The sequence below is a fragment of the Rhineura floridana genome, chromosome 2 (assembly GCF_030035675.1).
Source record: "Rhineura floridana isolate rRhiFlo1 chromosome 2, rRhiFlo1.hap2, whole genome shotgun sequence".
Lineage (NCBI taxonomy): Eukaryota > Metazoa > Chordata > Lepidosauria > Squamata > Rhineuridae > Rhineura > Rhineura floridana.
This window is the reverse complement of record NC_084481.1, coordinates 125,204,642-125,228,966: the sequence shown is the minus strand read 5'-3', so window position 1 is coordinate 125,228,966 and position 24,325 is coordinate 125,204,642. Positions and strand designations below refer to the sequence as shown.

The 24,325-nt window shown below is 43.3% G+C and overlaps 1 protein-coding gene across 13 annotated transcripts in view; it reads right to left on the bottom strand.

Moving 5' to 3' along the window:
* The window catches only part of TEAD1 (TEA domain transcription factor 1), a 281,699-nt gene that overhangs the window by 168,424 nt on the left and 88,950 nt on the right, over positions 1-24,325 (bottom strand). For all 13 annotated transcript variants that reach the window (XM_061610453.1, XM_061610450.1, XM_061610451.1 and 10 more), the window contains one exon: positions 3,945-4,198. In XM_061610453.1, coding sequence (XP_061466437.1) covers positions 3,945-4,092 — 148 coding nt within the window. In that variant the 5' untranslated portion in view covers positions 4,093-4,198. The remainder of the gene's footprint in view (positions 1-3,944; positions 4,199-24,325) is intronic.

The window sequence follows — 24,325 nt, the reverse complement described above, 5'->3', positions numbered from 1 at the left end:
TAGCCAAGTGCAGCTGTTCTTGCAACTCTGTAATGGGAAAAACCACAAGGTGGAATTCTCCCTCCCCCCCTCCACAACTTTTAAAGATACAGAAGACCTCTTGGAGGCCGGGCCTGGCAACCAAGAGGTCTTCTGTATCTTTAAAAGTTGTGGAAAGGAGAGGGAGACCACCTTGTGGTTTTTCCCATTACAGAGTTGCAAGAACACCTGCACTTGGCTGACCTTCTCTTCTCTTAAAGCAGCCTTTCCCAACTAGTGGGCCACCAGATGTTGTTTGACCACAATTCCCATCTTTCCTGACAGTTGGCAATGCTGGCTGAGCTGATGGGAGTTGTGGTCCAACAACATCTGGTGGCCCACTAGTTGGGAAAGGCTGTCCTAAAGATACAGGATCAGTCTCAGGCCATGGACCTGGCAAGCCTAGTGGAAGCCCACAAGCAGGACCTGGCTGCAGTAGCCCTCTCCCCCTACTTGTGATTCCCAGCAACTGGTGTTCAGAGGCATACTGCCTCTGATACTGGAAGTAGTAAATAGTCATCAGGACTAGTAGCTGTTGACAGCCTTATCCTACATGAATTTGTCCAATCCCCTTTTTAAGCCACCGAAGTTGATGGCCATAACTACATCTGTGGGCAAATTCCATAGTTTAACTGTGCACTGAAGAGGAAGTCACCACTTTTGTCAGGATACTTCAAAAACAAGGAGTAGAAGTGACCACACAGAGACACACACCTCCAAGTTCTTCACTGTCAAGTGCTGCCCAGTTTTCAAAGTCAACTTTGACAAGCATTTTTCAGAGTCCCAACTCAGCTTAACAAGGCAGTAGATCTTCCCAGGGCCACATAATAAGAATATGGGTTAAAGTTTTTTTTCTCTTGTGTGTAGCAGTCAGACCCTGGGCTGTTGGAGAGGGCAGTGCTTTGAAAACCTTTCCAATATGAAAGCTTAATCCAATACTTGCTTTTCTGGGAGTAAAGGAATGCTGATCCCATGTACCTGGAGTAAACCTCATTGAATTCATTAGGACTTACTTTTGAGTAGACATGGTTAGGATTGTGCTGTAAATTAATGGGACTTCTGAGTAAACATAACAAAGAATTGTGTTTGTGTTAAAATGAACATAATTTTGATGTAGTTCTTAAACGTTTTTACTTTGAATTCTATTGTTTTCTTACCGAATTTTCACTTTAACCACATGAAACTATGTATAAATGTAAATACATTTAGGCTGTGCATATGATATTGTAATTTAAAGGTGTAATTTTAATTTTGCTAGTTGTTTATGTCACTATTATCGCCATTACATTCAGTGATATACGGGAATTACGATTTACGAGTAACATTAGTACAAAACACATTACTAAGGATTCTGTATGGTCTGGTATGGGAGGAGGTCCATGGGGGTGACACCCTGAGTTACTGCACTGGGTGACACCAACCCTAGTGACGCCACTGAGCTATAGTACAGAACACAGCCTCCAGGGCTGAGAGTGGTGCTTCTATTTGGGACCATACAACACCAGTCTAGGACAAACTACACTGGGTGCTAATATGCTACCAGGTCCAGTTCAATATGCTGCTGTGCCTTATGATCTGCCGGGGAAACCTTGCGTTCTGACTGCAAGGGTAGTGCCAAGTGCATGACGCAGTAGTGTAGGGAAGAGTCTTCTTGTTGTAGTGCCCCATCTCCTTCCAGAGGTATGGCTGGCTCCCTCATTGATTTTTAGGCAAGATGTGAATATCACTTTTTAAATCAGGCCTATGGGGCAAGGTGCTGCTGTCTAGTTTTCTGTGACCTTTTTGCATATGATTTTTTTGTTAAACGTTGATGTTAATATTTGTACTGATAATGTTGTTTTGTTGTATTGTGTTATGATTTTGATTGTGAGCCACCTTGAAAGGAGAGTAGCATCAAGGTATTTCAAATAAAATTAAATAATGAACTCACCACCATATTTATAGTAGCCTGCCTGGCTCCCCCCCCCCCATCTTATTTTTCTCAATTTTACCACTGTTCAATTATTTTGTATTTGCTGATGAATAATCTTGTCTGATGGTTGTACAGACAAATATTTTCATACATACATATGTGGCCCCCCTCAGGAAACTACAGAAAAATAATGCTACATATATTATTGATCGAAGGCATTGTATGTAAAAGACATTTTTCAAAAATTAATTTATAATATAAGTTGCAGGGGAATGGATTTCAGGTAGTGAGCTATGACATTTTAATAACATGCACCCATCTTTGTATAAAACCTTTCTATGTTCTTCTTTAGGGAATGTAGCAACCATATTACACTGATTTTCCCCTCGTTTTTATGATAAACTATCATCTCCACACAGTTCATTAAAACAAAACAAAAAAGATGGAAATATACAGGGGCGGGGAGGGGGAGCCAAGGGAAGAAGAAAAACTGTAGTGTCTAATACAAATGAAGAAGGGGGGATCCAGCGGGGGGGGGAGAGGTCTAGAAAGTTTCTGCCAACAGCAGCTGAGATGCTTTATCACAAGCCTATTTTTCCAGACATTATGTTTCATTTGGCTTCAAGGGTCACATGACAGCTGCAAACTAACGCCTTAAGGTCTGTTTCTGCCTCTCTATGACACTGACAGGCTATGAGAGACTTCAACACCACAGAAAGAATTCCCCCCCCCCAGTTTCCATTACATCATCCAAGCAGCACTGGGGAGGGGGGAGGTGGGAGGGGGTACACAGCTGGTGGCAGCTGCAGTACCATCTGCTTTCCACTTACAGTGCATGCTAGCTTGCTCTGCAGATTCCTACTGATCCTTTCTGGGGAAGAGCCTGCGTTTCAAGACAAAACACCCCATTGTGTGAAACATATTTGCAATTGTGGAGGAATAAGTTGCTCTCTAATGCTCAGAAAAAGATTCATCAGGTAAGGATTCTGCATCGCTTGGAAAGCCACAATAGACAAAAATCGCTAAACACTCAGTGATTAGGGAAGAATAAAGAGCAGAGCAACAACCTGCCATCTGCTTTCCACAATGCAAGAAGCCAGAATGAAAAACTCTACAGTCAGCAATATTTTTTTGAAAGGGGAAGACTGAGGGAAAGGGAAAATAAGCTTAAGCCTCCAAAGTCAAGAGATTAGCTGGAGCAACTCCGAAAGAACAAAAAGTAAAAACAACTTATCCCTAGCTGGAATAAACATCAAATGTATGTATGAAATATTGTCCCCACATCTGATAATTTATGGCAGCCCAAGTTGGAGGAAAAGACTCTACAATTGCTAACTGAAACGACAGTGGAAATCAAGGAACTTACAATAAACTACATACAATAAAGTGCTTGATCTGCCCTTGAACAAATGTACTGCCAATTGCAAATACAAACTGGATTTTATTTTTTTAATGTGATGTATATATTTATTATGAATTAATATTTTGTATTTCTCTTAGACATACAAACTATTTGAAACTACTTAAAGCTTTTGATGAACACTTTTAAGATTAATATAAAACAGCAGTTTAACAGTTCTAAAAATCCCCTAATACACACTTCAGTAAATTTTTCAGTTCTGTCGCAAATGTAGAGAAAAATGGAGAAAAAGCAAAATGATGCACAGAAGTTTGATCTAATGTACACTGTGTGATTTTTATAGTTCAGTAGCTGCAAAGTTTCTTTATAGCTCTGAATCGGGTAGGATTTTGTTGCATTTTTACAACAGATCAAATTACCACAGCACTAGCTTTTTTCCTTTTTTAAATATTGCTTCGTGTGACCATCCTCCTTTCCATTACATTTTGATATAAAGCAGCACAAAATAACCCTGTCCTGGCACACCTGATAATTCTGACCAGAACTTCTTTCTTTTTCCTTTTAAAGAATGTGGCCTACTACTCTCTCTATATAGGTAACTTTAGGCAATGTTTACTGAACTGTTTTAGAAACGGCTGAATTTGTATGACTTACCATACATTTTGCCTTCATCAGACAATATGATTTTCCTCCTCCCGCAAGGAGGATATATGGCTAGTGCCTCCTGAAAGCTCTGCTCGATATCTGGACTCCAGACACCTTCTGCATCATTGTCAATAGGTTTATCTGCAGAATCACTCATTCTTTCAATGTCCTCGGCAGGGCTCTCGCTGCCGCTCCAGCTGCTGGGCTCAATGGTGATGGCTGGTTTCTCCAAGCCTTAGCCTGGAGGCTTTAAGAGAATAAATCTAAAAAGGGGAAAACAGAGTTTTAGGTTAATTTTTCTCAACTACTTTTAGTCACCAATACAAACAGACGCACAAGATGTTATTACAGAGGGTCATAAGACCCAAATGCAGAGATCTAGTGGAATAAAAGCCCCAAGTTCTGCTAACCTAAAATATCTGTGAAACCAGACTACAATTGGCCAGTTCACTTTTGTCTGTATCTAACAATAAATAAGTTAAAATACTTTAGGGCAGGGAAACCTGTGGCCCACCATATGCTGCGGGACGGCAACTCCCATGAGGTCTACCCAGCATGGCCAATGGCCAGGAATTATGGGAAATGTACTCTAGCAACTTCTGCAGGGCCACAGATTCTTCACCCCTACTTTAGGTGTATCTAACCCTACAGCAAGTGAAATTATACAGCCACGAGAGTGGCTTGCTTAACAACCCTCTAAATTTTCACGGCGATACACAAGACAGAGAGAATCAAGAGTTCAAAGTGTAAAAAGTGAGGGGGGGGAAACCAGACCCCTGTCGGACTTTTTTCTATCAGTGTTCTCATAATTTGTTGAGATGAATTAAAAATCAGCCATTTCACCTGGAATCCTATTACTGACTTCCCCATATTCTGACATTCATCTTCTGCAGTTAAAAAGTTTAAAAGATGCCTGGCTGATTTTTAATTAATTTAAGAAATTTAGCATAGGAGTCAATGATAAGCCAGGGCATGCTCAATAAGAACCAACTGTCAGTGGTCTAAAAGCCAGACTCACCTGTTTGGCTTGGCTAATCAGGGGGCCACACCCACACCAGACCTTTATTTCACTTGAGAAAGTTATGGCTTTCCCCAAAGAATCCTGGGAAGTGTAGTTTGTGAAGGGTGCTGAGAGGAGACTCCTATTCCCGACAGAGCTCTAGCGGCCAGAGTGGTTTAACAGTCAGTGCTGTGACTGAAGCTCTGTGAGGGGAAGAGAGTGTCTCCTAGCAACTCGCAGCACCCTTCACTAACTACACTTTCCAGGATTCTTTGGGAGAAGCCATGACTGTCTAAAGTAGAATAATGGTCTGGTGTGGATGTGGCCAGGGACAGCTTTGGTTTAAATTTGGGTGGGAGACTACATATGCCTGCGGTAAAATAAAAAGGTGGGGGAAACCCTGAAAAACAATTATACAGTTCACAATGTTTTCCTTAAGGAAAGGAAAGGAAAGGAAAGGGAATTCCCCTCTGCCCAGTGGCCACCCACCCAATCTCCTCTCCTCCCCGCCCCTCCCCCAGGTCAGTTTCACCTATCCTAAGCATGATTGCACAGGAGTAAATCCCGTGCAAATGATCAAGCCTGCCCTCCCCTACTCCTCCCTCCTATCCCCTCCCTCTTGTCCCTTCCCTCCCCCTTCCTTTACCCCTCCTTCCCCATCCCCCATCCCCATCTATTCCCCTCCTTCTCCCCCATAGTCAGTTTTACTTATCTTAAGTGTGATTGCACAGGAATAAATTCCACTGAACTCAATGCGCATGCAAATGATCAAACCTGCCCTCCCTTCCTCCTCCCACCCATCACCTCTCTTTTGCCCCTTCCTTCCCCTTCCTTCGCCCCCTCCCCTATTCCAATCTCCTCCTTCCCTCTCCTCTCTCCTCCCCCTCGGTCAGTTTTACCTATTCTAACCATGATTGCATGGGTGCAAATCCCATTGAACTCAATAACCATGCAAATTATCAAACCTGCCCTCCTCTTCCCCTTCCCCTCTTGCCTGCTCCTACCCCCTCCTCCCCTCTGCCCTTCCTCTCCTCCCTCTTCCTCCCCTACCCCTGCCCTTCCAGGGAAATTGGGCAGCTATAGTGAATGTACCAGGGGAGCAGGAGACCTGACCTCCTCTCTGAGATATTGTACTGCCCTACAAATTTGGAAAAATGCAAATACAATTTGGGTTGGTCTTTCACAGTGCAATCTTCTTCCTGTGTAGCTTGGAGCAATGTGGTAACATGGGCCTCTGATCATATGGTGATCACACCTGCAGTCATCCTAAATCACAGAAACAAGACATGTGCTGTGCTGATCTTGTTTTAGCAGGGAGGAAGCAACAATATTAAGACAGTTGATAGAGTTCAGATAGTCACTTTAGATGTGTTTGATTTACTTTGCAATTTTAGTGAAGTTTCCTATAGTAAATCATTTTCTTTTGCTTCTGTTTCTGTGAATATGTGAAGTACAGCAACACTTTGCAACACTAAAAATGCTCCAAAAACAATTGTGGAATAATGGCACTGACTATTTTGCAGAATAGTTTCCAATGGACATCAGGAGTGTCTCAGTTTGCACAAGATAAAACAGTGGGAGGTGAAATATATTCTAGCAAAATTCTAGGTGTGCTCAAGGTTTTTAATTGACCATGCCCACCTTTCCTTAAGTGGAGTGATTTAAGCATAGCAGGCTGAAAACATTCATCTTGGGCAGGCCAAGTTTGTTTTTTCCAACAGCTAGAGTCATTGGTTAAGTAGCAACATATTGTAATCAGTGTATAGCTTCCCAATTTCCCTGCTTTTTAAAGTTTGACAGAAATATTTGTTGGCTATAGGTACGTTCTTAAACCGCATGGTTTTTTTTTCCCTATTAGTGAATATATTTATTATAGGACTGGATGTTTTGGAATGATTATGTTGGTTCCATTGACTTCATTCTAATTATAACTAGAAAGGTTTCTAGAAGCTAAGGACTAGTCATTGTTATATCCAATGAAACCATTCTATTTAAAAATGGCCCTTTATGTTATTTCAGGAGTTTGGGCACAGATGGAAAATCAGCACACTGTACTTCCCTTCCTCGACCTATATGAGTGGCACAGTTTGTGCTCAAAGAAGCAAAAGGGGACCAATACTTTGAAAAAATAAATGACACCTTAAAGAAATGGTATCCAGGCCAGATTTCACACCTGTTTCAGAAAAGTGTCAGATATAGAACAAAGTAAAAATCTCACTTCCAGATATGGAATCAATTTAATAAGAAATAATCTAATATGACATCACCCGCTAACTTCATTCCACTAACTGATACTTGAGTGTTTCTTTTATATTTGTGGGAAATGGACTGCTGATATGAAGGTGTGCTCTAGGCAAGTCTGTTTTATCAGGCTGAGTTTTTCACAGTGGTAAGCCTACTGAAGATGGTGAAGAAAGCATCAGAAATTAATTTGCCTCAATTTGTCGAAGCATAGCTTATTCTTATTAAGGGCAAAATGTACACAAATGGACAAAAAGCTGGGTAAAAAAAGTCCCAAAATTTGATTAAACACACTTTTTTTTAATCCACATGACAGTACTAAGGGGTAAGAATGTTTCCTTCTTTTTAAAAAATAGCAAATGGATTGAGGTCATTAAAGCAACTAATTTCGAGTTGTCAAGGGTCTTTTAAATTCTGACCCTCATGAATATGTTGACCACTCTATAACCCGTTGTCATGAGTTTGCATGTTATTTTGCAAACAAAGTCGCTCAGATTCGTTCTGACTTAGACGCCAAGATTAATACAGTCTCTATGGATGTAACTTCGGCTTGCTTAATTAGAATGGATTCTTTTCAGCTTGTTCAACCCGAGGATGTGGACAGAATCCTTGGAGAAGTACGTCCCACCACGTGCATGTTAGATCCTTGCCCTTCCTGGCTTATAAAAACTGCCAGAGAGGGACTGGTTAAGTGGGTCATGGAAGTGATTAATGCCTCTTTGGGACAGGGCAGCATACCGTCCTGTCTAAAGGAGGCAGTAATAAGACCTTTACTGAAAAAACCTTCCTTGGACCCCCTATTATTAGGTAATTACCGCCCAGTATCTAATATTCCTTTTCTTGGCAAGATAATAGAGCGGGTGGTGACTGCTCAGCTCCAGGGATTTTTGGATGAGACAGACTATCTTGATCCAGCTCAGTCTGGTTTCAGGCCAGGTTGTGGAACTGAGACGGCCTTGGTCGCCTTGGTGGATGACCTTCGCAGAGAGCTGGACAGGGGGAGTGTGTCCCTGTTGGTTTTACTGGATCTCTCAGCTGCTTTCGATACCATCGACCATGGTATCCTTCTGGGCCACCTCGCTGGGATGGGACTTGGAGGCACGGTAATACGGTGGCTCCGGTCCTTCCTGGAGGAACGAACCCAGAAGGTGGTTATGGGGGACTCCTGTTCGACCACCTGGCCATTGACCTATGGGGTCCCACAGGGTTCAGTTTTGTCCCCCATGTTATTTAATATCTACATGAAACCGCTGGGAGAGGTTATCCGGAGTTTTGGGGTTCGGTGCCACCAATATGCAGATGACACCCAACTCTATCTCTCCTTTCCACCTGATGAAACCAAGGAAGCCATCCAGGTTCTCAACCGATGCCTGGTATCAGTGATGGACTGGATGGGAGCGAACAAGCTGAAATTAAATCCTGACAAGACAGAGGTGCTCCTCGTCAGTCGGAAGGCAGAGCAGGGAATAGGGATTCAACTTGTGCTGGATGGGGTTACACTTCCCCTGAAATCACAGGTTCGCAGTTTGGGAGTGCTCCTGGACTCAGCTCTGACTCTGGAGGCACAGGTCTCGGCTGTGGCTAGGAGTGCTTTCGCTCAATTAAGATTGGTGCGCCAACTGCGCCCGTTCCTTGACCAGTCAGACTTGACCACGGTGACACATGCCTTAGTTACATCCCGATTAGACTACTGTAACGCGCTCTACGTGGGGCTGCCCCTGAAGACTGCTCGGAAACTGAAATTGGTACAAAGAGCTGCAGCCAGGATGTTAACTGGGGCAGGATATAGAGAACATACAACCCCGCTGTTGTATCAGCTCCACTGGTTGCCCATTTGTTTCCGGGCACAATTCAAGGTGCTGGTTTTGACCTATAAAGCCTTATATGGCTTAGGTCCAGGCTATCTGTCAGAGCGCCTCTCCCTCTATGAACCTGCTCGGACTTTAAGATCCTCCAGCGAGACTCTACTTATTACCCTGTCCTTCCTGCAAGTTCATCTTGCAGAGACACAGAATAGGGCTTTTTCGGTGGCCGCCCCTAGACTGCGGAACTCTCTCCCTATTGAGGTCCGGTTGGCTTCCTCATTATCAAATTTTCGTGCACAGGTGAAGACTGTTCTATTTAGACGGGCTTTTAACCAATGTAGTTAGTTTTAACCTATGTTTATTTAATTCCATTTTAAATTGCTTAAACTGAATATCATGTTTATTAATTATTGCTGTTTTAATGTTTTAATGTAAGCCGCCTTGAGTTCCTCGGAAAAAGGGCGGGGTATAAATATTTTAAATAAATAAATATAAATTTGTTTCAAAATCCATGTTATGAACTCAGAGACTCATGAGGCATAATGACTGTAAACAAAAACCAGGTATACGAAAATATTTGTTTCCAGGATAATGTATGCTTGAAAGGAGGTGAAAACTGATTACGTTAGTATGAAACAAGATGTTATGGTTCTTTGAACCACTGCACTGACACAAATCACAGGGATCACATGTAGAACACACCTACCCAGATGTACTAATGTGAGTTTCTCATAGATAAGAGAAGCACCACAGCCCTGCATACTTCTGAGGTACTTGATGGACTCACCACCCAGGGTGACCCACAATGTGGAAGTGAATACAAACTGAAGAGAGCTTTTAACAAATTCCAGTTTTGTGTGAATACCGACAGTGCCGATCAAGGACGTTTAGCTGACCACAACCAAATATGTCAAGGGTATTAAAATCTTTTTTTCAATTACTAAATGGTTTCCATTTCTTTCCAGAGAATAACTTGATTCTCACTTCAAGGTCAATACCTCGTATCAAATGGCCATTCCACTTCATAGTATTTTTTAATTCTGAGGCCTTGGCTGTCCTTAATTTCCTAGTAGTGTGCTAGCTCAAGTGTGAAGAACTCTGTAAGAAAAGCACCTTTAATTTGCCAATTTTAAAATTATATTACACTTTTGCAACATGCTGAGAAAGGAATATAAACAAGGCTTCCTAAAGTAGGTTTCAATTTTTTTAAAATGGATAACTAAAACATTAACTTTCACATGACCATCTCAATACAAATCCTACACACACACACAATAAAGGTTTGTTCTTTTGGCTCCCTGAGTATCATACTTAAGCTTGTGTCTGACAAGGGTGCAAGTCTGGCATGAGCCAAAGGGTGACAGCAAAAGGGCTCTTGTCTTGTCCGGCAGCTCTCAGCCGAAGGTGAGCAGCTAAAGCAGAAGACAGAGAGAATAGTAATGGTGTCGATCCAGGCAGAAGGCCAGAGAAGAAGACTTAAGTGGCTCTAGTATGTCAGTGATGACTCAGTTTTTGATACATTAGCATGGAGGCATGGATGGGCAAGTAGTTGTTGGGAGTTTACTTTTTGAGGGGAAAGTACCACTTTTTATACTTTTTGAGGGAAAAGTACCACTTTTTATACTTTTTGAGGGAAAAGTACCACTTTTTATAGCTCTTTATGGTTTTGGTTGAGGGAAAAGTACCACTTTTTATAGCTCTTTATGGTTTTGGTTAGATTGTGTTGGAGTATTGATTTGTAGTTTTATTGCTGATATTGATATATTATGGTTTTATATTTTATTATTGATATTTGGTGATATTTAATTATGTTAACTGTGGCTTGATTTGCATTTCGTAATGATGTGGCTTATTTGTATGTAAACTGCTTTGAGATCACTTGTGACTGTATAAAAATTATAAAATAAAAGTATATAAAGTATTGAACATCACACCAAATGGTCAATATAGGAATCAAATTGATTATATAATTGGTAGCAGAAGGTGGAGAAGTTCCATACTTTCTGCAAAAACAAGACCAGGAGCAGATTGCGGTACAGATCATGAACTGGTCATATCGAAAATCAGAGTAAAGCTAAAGAAGACCAACAAAGCAATCATAACACCAAAATACAATTTAAATAACATCCCAGAAGCATATAAAGATCAAATAAGGAACAGGTTTGAGGCTTTAAACTTAGTTGACAGAGAACCAGAAGAACTATGGAATGAAGTCAGAGACGTTATCAGAGAAGAATGCAAAAAGACAATACCTCGTGTTAAAAAGAGAGAATGGCGTTCCCACCTTAGGGTGGGGGCGTGTTGCCTTCAAGCCATATGAGTTAGAAGGCTCGGGAGGTCTACTCCCAATTGGGTGAGGGAGTAGGGTGAGGCCACATCACGCCTCAGTGGGAAGGGGAGGGGAGAGGTAGTATTTAATACTGCTCCCCCTCCCTAACTCTTCTTGTGTTCGTTCGCGGCAAGGGAGTGAGAGCGTGAGCGAGACTGAACACGAGGCTGGTGCTGGGCCTGTGTGTGTGATTGTCGGCGGTGATTTTTTCCTCTCTACGGCCCAGCGGGTTTGTGGTTGGGTGGCACTTGCCCCCCACCCCCTTCTTTGATTTGTTAACAAGCCCTTCTCACCGCACTTGTCAAATTCAATCAGCTGGTGGGCGGAAAGGGGACCCTTGTCTGGATTTCTCTCTCCCATTTGTTGCGCTAACAACAGCGACTGCGACGGCAGCCACTTGCCCCTTCCCTCTGAGTTTCCTTTGGTTCAATAAATAAAATATAGAGGCTTACCAACTTAAAAGGTGGCTGTTTTGCTGGGGGGGGCTTTGATCGTCGGGAGGCCTTCCCCGGTTACGGCAGTGGTCGTGCCTGGGTCCACTCCCGATTTGGCGCTCACCGCCTATACTCATCGGCCCTGATTCGGCGCTTGTCGCGCCTGCCTCTCCTGTGGCTTTGCAGCTTTGTGAGAGGCTTAGGCCGGTTTGGCTTTGGTTGGGCCTTTGCCTGGAGTCGCGCAAACATGGTTGCATGCGTGCGCATCTCCAGGGCTCGGCCATTGGTGGCATAGTGCGCCTGTTTGCTTGCCCCCTCCCCCTGTAGTCATCATCCCTGATTCGGCGCTTCTCGCAGCACCTGCCTCTCCTGCCCCTCCTGCAGCTTTGCGGCTTTGTGGGAGGCTTAGGCCAGTTTGGCTTTGGTTGGGCCTTGCCTGGAGTCGTGCAAACGTGGTTGCGTGCACACGCGTCTCCAGCGCTCAGCCGTTAGTGGCATAGTGCGCCTCTTTGCTTGCCCTCTTCCCCCCCCCATATTATCCTGGTTCTGTGCGAGGCTTGGCTGGTCAGGCTTGCCTAGCATCGCATGCACGCAATTCGCGCGCACACAAGTTTCCCGCGCTTTGCTTTTGCAGGCATTCCCTTGATTGTGCCTTTCAAGTTCAAATGAAAATTAATCACCTTTTTATTCAATCAATTATCTATTGTGTTAATTAAGTTAAATCAATCCTCTTAGCTCCCCCCCCCCGCATTGCTTTGATTGTGCATTTCAGGTTCAAATAAGTTGAAAATTAATCACCTTTTTCTTTAGTCAATTCTCTATTGTATTAAGTTAAATCTATCTGTTCAATTCATCTATTAATTAAATCAATCTGTTCAATTCATCAATTAATTAGTGAATAGGAAGCAATACATAAATAAATAAATAAATAAAAAATATTGGAGGCTGTGCTCAACTAATTAATCACTTCTTCATAAATAATTAAATACATAAATTCATATGAGGTGGGGCTCAATCAATTAATTGACCAATCATACATATAATTGAATACATAAATTTATAGATTAAGGTGCCTTTTGCTGTTTTCTGATTAGGTTACCAATTTTCTTTATACAGGTTTTCAGTGTTATTTGATAATGCCTCCTCGTAAGGCCAAGCAGAAGAAAGGCATCCAGGTGGTTAAGCAACCGGCCAGGCACCCACCTGTAGAGCCTCACTCTTCGAACAAAGAGTCGGATATGGGCTCTATGCGGGCCCTGATTGCTCGGATTGAGGCTCTCGAGCAGCAACGTTCTGCACTAAATGACCCGGGTGCTGGCCCCAGTGCTCCTACTCTGCCCAAGAGGTCTGCTAAATGGACCTTATGTGCTCTCTCCTGGCTAGGGTCTGTGCTCTGGAAACAGGAGCTACCAGTTCCAGGCAACCTCTCTCATCTCCTGTTGATCCACCTCCCGTTCCACCTGTAGGAGCAGCTGTGTCGGCTAGCGAAGCGCAGTCAGAACCCCCACCGTTGGTGCCATTGGCGATTCCGATGCCTTCAACAACCTTGGCTACTGCGGGCTCATTAGCCCCACGGGATGTGGCGGTCATTGTTTCCCCATCAATGGATACAGGTGAGACACCCAATACACAGGTTCCGGGGGCTACAGGGGTCGCTCCTGGGACTCACGGGGTTACCACACCTTCTCAATACCACACCTTCTCAGTATATGGGGGGCGTTTTGGTGCCAATGCAGCCGCAGCTTCCTTGGCCGGCAGCAATTATCGCCCCCTGGCAGCCATCAGGTCCTAATTCCTCTTCCATGGATTCCCTGCCTCTTCCCCAGGGTGTTTACACCCTGGGTGATAGTTCTCTCCCTCTTGGGGATCATCTCCTCCAGGCTACTAAAGAGCAGATCTGGAGGAGTGAATATCTGGATATATTTACTCTTTTGTTTCGTGAACCCGAGGTCAGGGACAAGCATGGAGAGGCGGCGAAGAATACTGAAGCCGCTAAAAAGAAAAAGGTGGATAGGGTTTGGCCTAATTGGCTGAACACCTATACGGTCTACATGGGCGTGATGACACAGGTCTACCCTTCCAGAACACTGTCCATGATCAAGTATCAGGACATCATACATAGGGCCTTTAGGGATTTTGCTGGAATGGCGTGGCTCCGTTACGATGAGCATTTTCGTCAACGGGCAGCCCTTGATCCCACCATGCATTGGGAAGTGGAACATCAAGGGACGTGGCTTCGCTGTATGACCCCAGCTCAGCCACTTCAAGGGGAAAGGTCAGATAGTGGCCACCTCTTGTCCAAATTACAGGCAACGGCTTCTGGCGGTAGCCAGGGGCCACAGTGAGTTCGGTCCCAACAGGTATGTTGGGGCTTTAATAGCTCCAGATGCTGCACCCATCGCCCTTGCCATTTTAGACATGCCTGTGGGACATGTAGGGGTGGGCATCCCAGTTCAGCCTGTTCCAGAGTGCGACAGGGCAAACCCAATGGCCAGGATCAACAGCAGCCCCGTAGATCAACGGGTGGCGGACGTGGTGTGCCGCAAGGCCAATAGCCCAGTTCTTGTTGCCCCGTTGGCACACCTTTTGGCTAGATATCCGAACAGGGATGCCGCTGCTTACCTCTTAGAGGGTTTTAAAGAGGGATTTAGGATCCCTTATGAGGGTCTCAGGGTTTCCACATGGGCAACTAACCAGGCCTCAGTTCGGATCTTGGAAGAGGTAGTGGCTAGGAAGCTAGACAAGGAAATAGCTGCACGCTGGATTTCTGGCCCCTTTTCTTTTCCCCCCTTGCCGGACCTCTGTATTTTGCCCCTGGGCATAGCGCCCAAAAAGCAGCAAGGGGAGTACCGGCTCATTCATAATCTCTCCTTTCTGAAGGGGAGTTCTGTGAATGATGGCATCCCCCCAGACATTGCCTCAGTTAGATATACTTCTTTTGATGAGGCTGTCAGGGTGGTGAGGAGAGCCGGAAAGGGGGCCTTGATGGCGAAATGCGACATCAAGTCGGCCTTTCATCTCCTGCCTGTTAACCCCAAGGACATTGACCTTTTGGGATTTCAGTTCCGCAGTCAATACTATGTGGATCGGGCCATGCCTATGGGCTGTTCCATATCATGTTCCACTTTTGAAGCGTTCAGTACATTCTTGGAGTGGGCCGTGAGGGACTGGGCTGGTTCTTCTTTAATGGCCCATTACTTAAATGGTTTTCTGTTCGTTGGCCCTTCAGATTCCGGGCACTGTGCCCATTTGGTGTCAGCCTTCACAGATTTATCTAATTATTTGGGTGTCCCTCTGGCCCCTGAGAAATCAGAAGGCCTCTCTACTTGCCTTACCTTTTTGGGTATTGAACTGGACGCTGTGACTCAGTCTTCCAGGCTCCCACTCCTAAAAATCCAGATGTTAAGGGACAGGTTGAGAACAGCTGTAGGTTTGAAGAAACTCACATTGCTCCAATTACAGGAGATCGTAGGCCATTTGGTCTTTGCCTTGAAGGTAATTTCGCCTGGCAGGGCGTTCCTTCAAAGACTTTGCGATGCCATGAAAGGCATTAAGCGTAGTTTTCATTACATCAGGGTGTCTGCTGGCATGCGAGCAGACCTCCAGACCTGGCTGTCTTTCCTGGATGGATTTAATGGGGTATCATTTTGGCGACACGAAATGCTATTGGAGGCTGAGCTCCAGGTCCATTCCGACTCAGCTGGTAGCTCAGGATTTGGCCTTATATTTCGCAATGACTGGTGTGCTGAGAGGTGGCCTGTGGACTGGCACGTAACTGGGGTTACTTCTGATTTAACCTTCCTGGAATTTTTTTCCATTATGGTGGCAGTGCACATTTGGCCTCTGGCTTTCCAGAACTGCACAGTGCGGTTCTGGTGTGACAATCAAGCCACTGTGCAGGTTATTAACTCTCAGACTTCTCGGTCAGCATGGGTGATGCGTCTGGTGCAGGTCTTTATTTTGCAGTGCTTACGCTTTAACATTCTTTTCGTAGCCAGGCATGTCCCTGGCCTACAGAATGGCATTGCTGATGCACTTTCTCGCTTCCAGATGGAGCGTTTCTGGAGGTTGGTTCCCGGCGCTTCACCCGTGCTGACTCGGATGCCTGCCAGTCTTTCGAGCCTTGGCAGTTAGAAGCAAGCATTGCTATGGCCTCGGCGTTGGCATCCAGCACTCAAAAGGCATACCAGCGCATTTGTACTGACTTCTGGAAATTTTGAGCACAAGCCAGCATGCAACACCTGTGGCCCATACCTGTTAGCCATCTCATGCAATATTTGGTTTCTTTGTGGGCTATGGGTAAGGCGGTCAGCACTATTGTTGGCCAATTGTTGGCTCTGGCAGATGCTAGAGGGTTGGGCCAGGATCTCCCCTGCAATACCTGATAGGAGACAGCCATTTACCCCGGATGTGATTGGCCAGTTGCTCCTGCAATTTGGGGCCTTTGTTCCTCTTCATTTGAGGTGGTGCTATTCAGTGCTGTCATTCTTGTCGTCTTTTATGGTGCATTTCGCCCTAGTGAGCTGTTGGCTGCCTCGAAGGGAGACTGTTCTAACAGGGCCCTGCAGTTCACTGACTATGTTCTTTCAAACTTAGCAGCCTATATCACACTTCAAATTTCCAAGACAGATCAGAAGGCCAAAGGGAAACAGGTCGCCTTAGGCCCTTGCCCTATTCCTCATTTATGCCCTGTGGCTGCATTAAGGGCATATTTGGCACTCCGCCCAAAGGGCTTTAGCTACCTCTTTATTCATGAAGATGGGTCCTCCCTTACCCGGTTTCAATTCTGGGCTGTGCTCAAGAGGGCTTTGTTGTCATCAGGCCGTGATCCGGCGGTCTTCAGCCTTCATTCTTTCCGAATGGGGCTGCTACTGCAGCAGCACGGATGGGCCTCTCGTCATCTGATATACAGGCTATCAGCAGATGGCAATCTGCAGCATTCAAAGCATACATACGATACTGATGGAGTTGTACCTACGTTGGAGTGCATATACAGCACCCAAGGGCAGATGGCGATCTGCGATTGTGTGTACGGTCTGATAGTTGGAGTGCATATACAGCACCCAAGGGCAGATGGCGATCTGTGATTGTGTGTACGGTTGATAGTTGGAGTGCATATATGGCACCCAAGGGCAGATGGCAATCTGCAGTTGTTGCTAGTTTGAACACTTGCGATTGGAGTGCAGGTACGGCACCCAGGAGCAATTAGCGATCTCCATGCTTTAGCTGTTGCTTAGTTTTAGTTCCAGTTGGTCCTCTATTAATTGTTTCTTGTTCCCTTCCCCAGATATCGGAATGTGGCCAGATCCAGCGAGTGTCTTGCTGTGCAGGCATTCCATCCTGTTTTGGGAGCTGAGGAGAGCATCCTCCACTGACATGGGGACACAGCTCCGTCTCTCTGCCAGGGCTACTTTGCGTTGGCGGGCTCGGAGGGACATGCTATGGGGTGAACTTCTCCCTACCCTATGCCAGAATTTTCAGCTGGCCCTCCTGCCCACATCCTAATAGTTCACTTAGGGGAGAATGACCTTGTTCAGCGCCCTGGTTTGGACCTATTTTATGGAGTACTGAGGGATTTAGAGTGGGTTAAAAGTACTTTTCCCCATCTCCTAGTTGTTTGGTCCGCCCTTTTGGAGTGGCGTGTTTGGAGAGAGGTGGTTGACCCCAATAAAATTGATAGAGCTAGGCATGGGGTGAACCGGAGAATTAAGAAGTTTATTTTGAAGAATGGAGGGGCTACATTCCGCATCCAAGGATTGGTGTGGATTATCCTCATCTCTTTAGGGAGGATGGTGTGCACCTTTCTGAACTTGGATGTGACATGTTTCTGGAGAACTTACACAAAGGGTTGGATGAGTTGTTGAGGTTGGTGGGGCGAGGTGTATAAACATGAGCTATATACCTCCTTGTGGCATTGAGTTTAGGCAGGTGAGGAATTTGATGGAGAGGTAGGTATTCTGAGGCAATTTTGGGTAAGAACACCCCTCAGGAATCTTGCAGGACTTTGGTCTGCAGATAACTGGTGGGTGCCCCTGATTGTCATGCGCATTGGGGTGAACGCGGGTACAGCGGGGCCAGGATGCGCATGGCAAACTGCTCCCAAGGTTCACTGGGCAAGGAGAGAATCTTGGCCCATATCCTTGCATCAGAGCCTACAGCTATCAGCTGTGATACGTGCCCAGGAGGCTGGGGGGGATTCCATCCCCACCAGAATAGTGTAATTCCTCACCTCCCGGGGGTTATAAGCAGTTATTAATTATGATTGGATATGTTTGAATTTGGATTCAGATTATGTTATTTTTAATAAATATAACAGTTAAACCAATGCCACGTCTCACGAGTCTTCTTTGGTGGGTGTGGGGGCAAAGACCTCAATGGATGACTGAAGAAACTCTTCAAATGGTTAAAGAGAGAAGGAAAGCAAAAGCAAAAGGAGATAGAAACACAGTCAGAACCCTAAATGCAACAATACAGCGACTAGTACGTAGGGACAAAGAGAACTATTACAATAATTACTGTATAGAAATAGAAGAGGACAACAAAAAGGGTAGAACAAGAGCCCTGTTCCAAAAGACTAGAGAAATGAAAGGGAAATTTAAACCAAGAGTAGGGATGTTAAATAATTAACAGGGGAACACACTGAATGACCGAGATGAAATAAAAGGAAGATGGAAGCAATACACTGAAGAACTCTATAAAAGAGATGCCAGGATGACAGATTCATTCACGGAGGAACCATATGATGAAGAACCAGAAATTTTAGAATGTGAGGTGAAAGCTGCTCTTAAAATACTTGGAAGAAACAAATCACCAGGAATAGATGGCACACCAATAGAGTTGCTACAAGCTACTGAGACTGAATCAGTCCAAATTTTGACTAAAATCTGTCAAGAAATATGGCAAACGAAACAATGGCCCACAGACTGGAAGCATTCTGTATATGTCCCAATTCCAAAGAAAGGGGATCCCAGAGAATGCAGTAATTATCAAACTATTGCCTTAATATCCCATGCAGGTAAAGTAATGCTCAAGATTCTACAACAAAGGCTCTTACCATATATGGTACGAGAAATGCCAGACGTCCAAGCTGGATTTAGAAAGGGAAGAGGTACCAGAGATCATATCGCAAACATACGTTGGATAATGGAACGGACCAAGGAATTTCAGAAGAAAATCACCCTGTGCTTTATAGATTACAACAAAGCCTTTGACTGTGTAGATCATGAAAAACTATGGAATGCTTTAAAAGAAATTGGGGTGCCACAGCATCTGATTATCCTGATGCGCAACCTATACTCTGGACAAGAGGCTACTGTAAGGACAGAATATGGAGAAACCGATTGGTTCCCCATCGGAAAGGGTGTGAGACAGGGGTGTATTCTATCACCCTATTTATTTAATCTATACGCAGAACATATCATACGGAAAGCAGGATTGGACCAAGAAGAAGGAGGTGTGAAAATTGGGAGAAATATCAGTAATTTAAGATATGAAGACGATACCATACTCTTAGCAGAAACCAGTAATGATTTGAAGCGAATGCTGATGAAAGTTAAAGAGGAAAACACAAAAGCAGGACTACAGCGGAACGTCAAGAAGACTAAAGTAATGACAACAGAAGATTTATGTAACTTTACAGTTGACAATGAGGACATTGAACTTGTCAAGGATTATTAATATCTTGGCACAATCATTAACCAAAATGGAGACAACAGTCAAGAAATCAGAAGAAGGCTAGGACTGGGGAGGGCAGCTGTGAGAGAACTAGAAAAGGTCCTCAAATGTAAAGATGTATCACTGAACACTAAAGTCAGGATCATTCAGACCATGGTATTTCTAATCTCTATGTATGGATGTGAAAGTTGGACAGTGAAAAAAGCTGATAAGAGAAAAATCAACGCATTCGAAATGTGGTGTTGGAGAAGAGCTTTGCGGATACCATGGACTGCAAAAAAGACCAATAATTGGGTGTTAGAACAAATTAAACCAGAACTATCACTAGAAGCTAAAATGATGAAACTGAGGTTATCATACTTTGGACACATAATGAGAAGACATGATTGATTAGAAAATATAACAATGCTGGGAAAAAGAGAAGAAAGTAGAAAAAGAGGAAGGACAAACAAGAGATGGATTGATTCCATCAAGGAAGCCACAGACCTGAATTTACAAGATCTGAACAGGGTGGTTCATGACAGATGCTCTTGGAGGTCACTGATTCATAGGGTCGCCATAAGTCGTAGTCGACTTGGAGGCACATAACAACAACAAAGTATATAAAAGTATATAAAGCGTAGTAGTAGTGGTAGTAGAAGTAGTAATAATAAATCTTCTATCTCTGCATTCCCCTACTATTGCCTTTTATGCTAGCACAAGACGTTTGCTAGTAGAGGTATGACTTTTCTAGGTCAAAGAAAAAGAGGCATGTACACACCCTTCTAACTTCTTTTGTATTATGTCATGTTATATCATGACACAGAACATGGTGCTCTCACTTCCACTACAGTAATTGTTAACAACAGATAAATTTGTTGATAATGACCAGTGACTGAGCAAGTCCCAATTCTTGAGGGGGGGGGGGGTTCTTTTGAATTCTCCTTTCAAAAAGGTCATAAGATGGCTTTGCCATCTGCATCGTCTTTGTTTTGGGAAATGAAAATCATTTTAATAATCTGGATTAATTGTCTGAAAATTCATTAAGGTAAGGCAGAGCAGCTTCAAAAAGCCCCATGTTGCTTATACTTGTTGCTGAACTTCTTTAGGCTCTCTGCAACTGCAGAGTCTGTAGATCATTGTCAACTTTGGGGCATAATTCACAGTGAGAGTGAGACTCATTTGTGATGTGTTCAGGGGACATGCAATTTCCATAATAATAAGTAAAAAAATATTAAAAGTTGTACGTGAGTTGGGTTATTAGGAAGACATGGAGTGTCTAATTGTGAATGTTACATATTTAACTTTAATTTTCAAATGCAGAGAAGTCAAGCAATTTACACTTACTTTACAGCCGTAACATTTTCACTTGAGAAAACATTTTATTCAGTTGATATACAGCTTCAATATATACAAATCAACATGTCTTATTGCCTGACCTTATTGCTAAACAATGAATTCAATATTTGGCACACAAACCTATTTCTACAAATGCACACTGCACATTTGCATCTAAAACCTGTTTGCAAATATCCACAGCATTTTAACTTTGAATGTGAACAAAATTATTTCTCAGATTTAGAAACCTGTCAATTTTAATTATCCAAATGAACCCAAGTCATTATTCTTAGTCTATAAAAAATTCTGCAGCATCTATTTTTAAGGTGGAACATATAAGATTACTTTTTTAAAAAGAAGCTCTGAATCTTCTGAAAAATCTGAAAAATCAATATAGAACATTTTGAGCAATTTATTTACATTAAAAGGCTGTGATTTTCCTGCAGTTCCACCCACTGACTTTTGGAAGAATGGAGGGCAGCACCAGTTATTATAGGGAGACCAAAATGGGCTTAAATGGAGCCTACTGCAACAGATGCCTTTTCCTCTCTGCCAACTGTAGAAATGAAGTCAGATTACAAGCAAGTGATTCTACAACAATACCTCCTGGTGTAGGGTTTACTATGCAAAAAATCACAATAAATAAAGTGTGATTGTCTTTTGATGACTTGCAATGAAGTAAAGTCATGCTATGCACCTTTTTAAAAAGGGTGCCTAGTCAAAACATTCTGTTTTATTCAAAAAAAACCCCACAAACTGCCACTTACTTCCTTTTGCATGGTTAGAAAAGAAAAAAAAATCTAACTGAGAAGATTTCCCCTTTCAGCCTTAGTTCTCACTAGTTGCTGAGTGACACAACTGAAAAACCATGAAGCTAAGTAGTATAGTGTGGTAAAGTGATAAAGATTGTGAGCAATTTGAGATGCCCCCAGTTCAAATTTCACCTCAGCCCCCTATCTGTAATGTAGGCTAATACTGACCAACCATACAACCATACAAAGTTGTCATGAGGATTCTGAAATAATGAATCAGTTGAACCAAAACAGTTGAAAAGTGCTATAAAAATGCCAAGTATTATTCTTACTGTAACTACTAATGAACATATTATTGAGGTGCATTTATCTCCATGCATCAGAGTCAGTATGCCTCTGAATATTAGTGGCTGGGGAACATGAGCACAAGAGTGCTGTCACACTTGTGTCCTGCTTGTGGGCTTCCAATAGGCATCTGATCTGGCTGGTCACTGTGAGAAAAGAATGTTGGATTAGATAGACCTTTGGTCTGATCCAACAGGGTTCTTGTATTCTTAGCATTCCCCACACTGAGGTTCACACAGTTTAGGTGACTGCTTCCAAGTATGATTCTAGCCAATACTATTAAATCATGTTTAATACCAGCACTGCATTCTCTTTTGCAATTTCTACTTTAACAAAATTAAGGCGTGAAAATAAAGGACCCAACAATAAATTCTACTCAGTAATTTCCTTTTATAGTCTTCACTACCATCTTCCAAACGTTTTTGGCTTGATTACATGTCAACCATGTGGAAAAAAATAAAAAGTCTCCCTCACTACTAACACAACACAAATTGGTGTCATTTTCTCAGGTGTATGTTTAACCAGACTGTAACCCTTGGATTAACTCTCTCACCCCCACCAACATTTCATGATAGGTGGTCTACACCCATACTATAAAACTTTAATGTGACCTTTTCAAACCAATGTCTTTGTCTGCAATCTTATTCCTAAACCCCACTTTATCTTGTTAAATGGAGGTAGTAATCAAGCAAGACACCTGGTGGGATTTTTGTTGTTGTTGAGTCTTCAGCTATGTCCTACAATACCACAATCTCTTTCCATCATTACTGGTAGTGGTTCTTTATGCTAAACTATATTCTGCATCTGCTATATCATCAGATCGACATGAAAAGAAAAAAAAGTGTAGTGACTTTGAGGGGAGTGTGTGTATACTAACGTAGATTTAAAAAGTCTCAAGGGTTAACTCATAGTCTACACCATGATACACTAAAGTTTATGACCAAGTCAACAAAAGAAAGCTCAAATTCATTTAGAAGGACAATATAGAAATACACAGGCACTCTCGAAAACATAGTCACCAAGCTAAGGTAACACAGTGCTGCTGTATAGCCTTCAATTCCTCACTTACCTAAGTGGCAGGTGTAGGAGATAGACTGTAATGAGCCCTTAGCAATGGAGCATGTGGTTTCAAATGTAGTGGTTTAAAAGGGAGAAGGTAACAGACTCCATTGTTGAGAGACAGTATGTCTATGAATACCAGTTGCTGAAAACCACAGATTCTACTTGTAGGTTGGCCAGTGCGAGAACATAATGTTGGACTAGATGGACTTTTGACCTGACCTAGCAGGACCTTGTTATGTTAATTAGGTGTAGAACTGTTCTCTGTATAAATTTTTGAACCATATAGGAACAGAGTCCATTACTCCCAATTTTATGTCTAAGGTTCGAGCCATGAAACACCTGATTGTGGGTGGGATTATTACATCCGTACATTCATATCTTATGCATGTTTGCTAGAGAGCAAGCCCTAATAAACAATTGGTGGCACTGGTGTGTGTGTGTGTGTGTGTGTGCGCAAGAGAGAGAGAAAGAGAGCGCGGGAGAGCACACACATATGGGACAACACATTCTTGTGGCAGGGCTTTGTTCCTAGAAAAAGAGAAATATGCCAAGGCACAACCCTGTCTGGAAACAGCACCCTCAGCTTTGGAATCTCTTGTCCCAATCCTTAGTGGTAGGACTCTATTAAAGTCCAAAAGCTTGCTGGGAGAGGAAATGCACCTGCTCGGAGCACTTTAATGCATTCTTAGATCATATATCCAGAGATGAATGCTAAAATTGAAAATAGATTCCCGGGTTTGGGCATGGTGAGCCATGGCACAAATTTAGCACAGACTGCCAGTCATATCAGGGCCACCTTGGGCATATCACCACTTATACACATTACAATAAGACATGAGGGAGCTGCAATGGGTGAGAGGCTATGGGTCATGTTTGCTTACTATATATGCTCTTAAGTGTATTGCAGAAGTACGATGAATATTACTGAAAATGGGTAGGCTACTGTATTTCCCGCCCCCAAGATGTGCAAAAGTCGAATTAGTACCTGTGAGGCAAATGCAAAGACTCTGAAGAAGAGAAAGTAAAGAGAATTTTATTTCAGAGTACAATAGGCTCAACATAGTTGGCTTTGGAAGCCACAACGAGAGTCAGGCTCTGGGTAGAACAAATGCATGGAACACCTATTTTGGAAGGCAACATATGGCAACTGGCCAAGGAATGTTTTGGGAACAGCTATACCAGTTGGATCTCTGACATTGTCGAGATACAAACAGGTGTAGACATGCATAGGTTCAGAAAGAAAAGTAGGAGTGGGGAATAAAAAAGGCTTTACAGTGCTTTATGCCAAATGTTAATGTGACAATTGTAGAGTGTTGCAAAATAGATTAGGGAGAGGGATAGTTCCAGAGGGCCACATGAAAAGGAGGGTCAGGCTACATGAAAGAAAAAGCTGGGAGCTGACTGAGCTTTTCTGAGCAAGCAAGGCCTCAG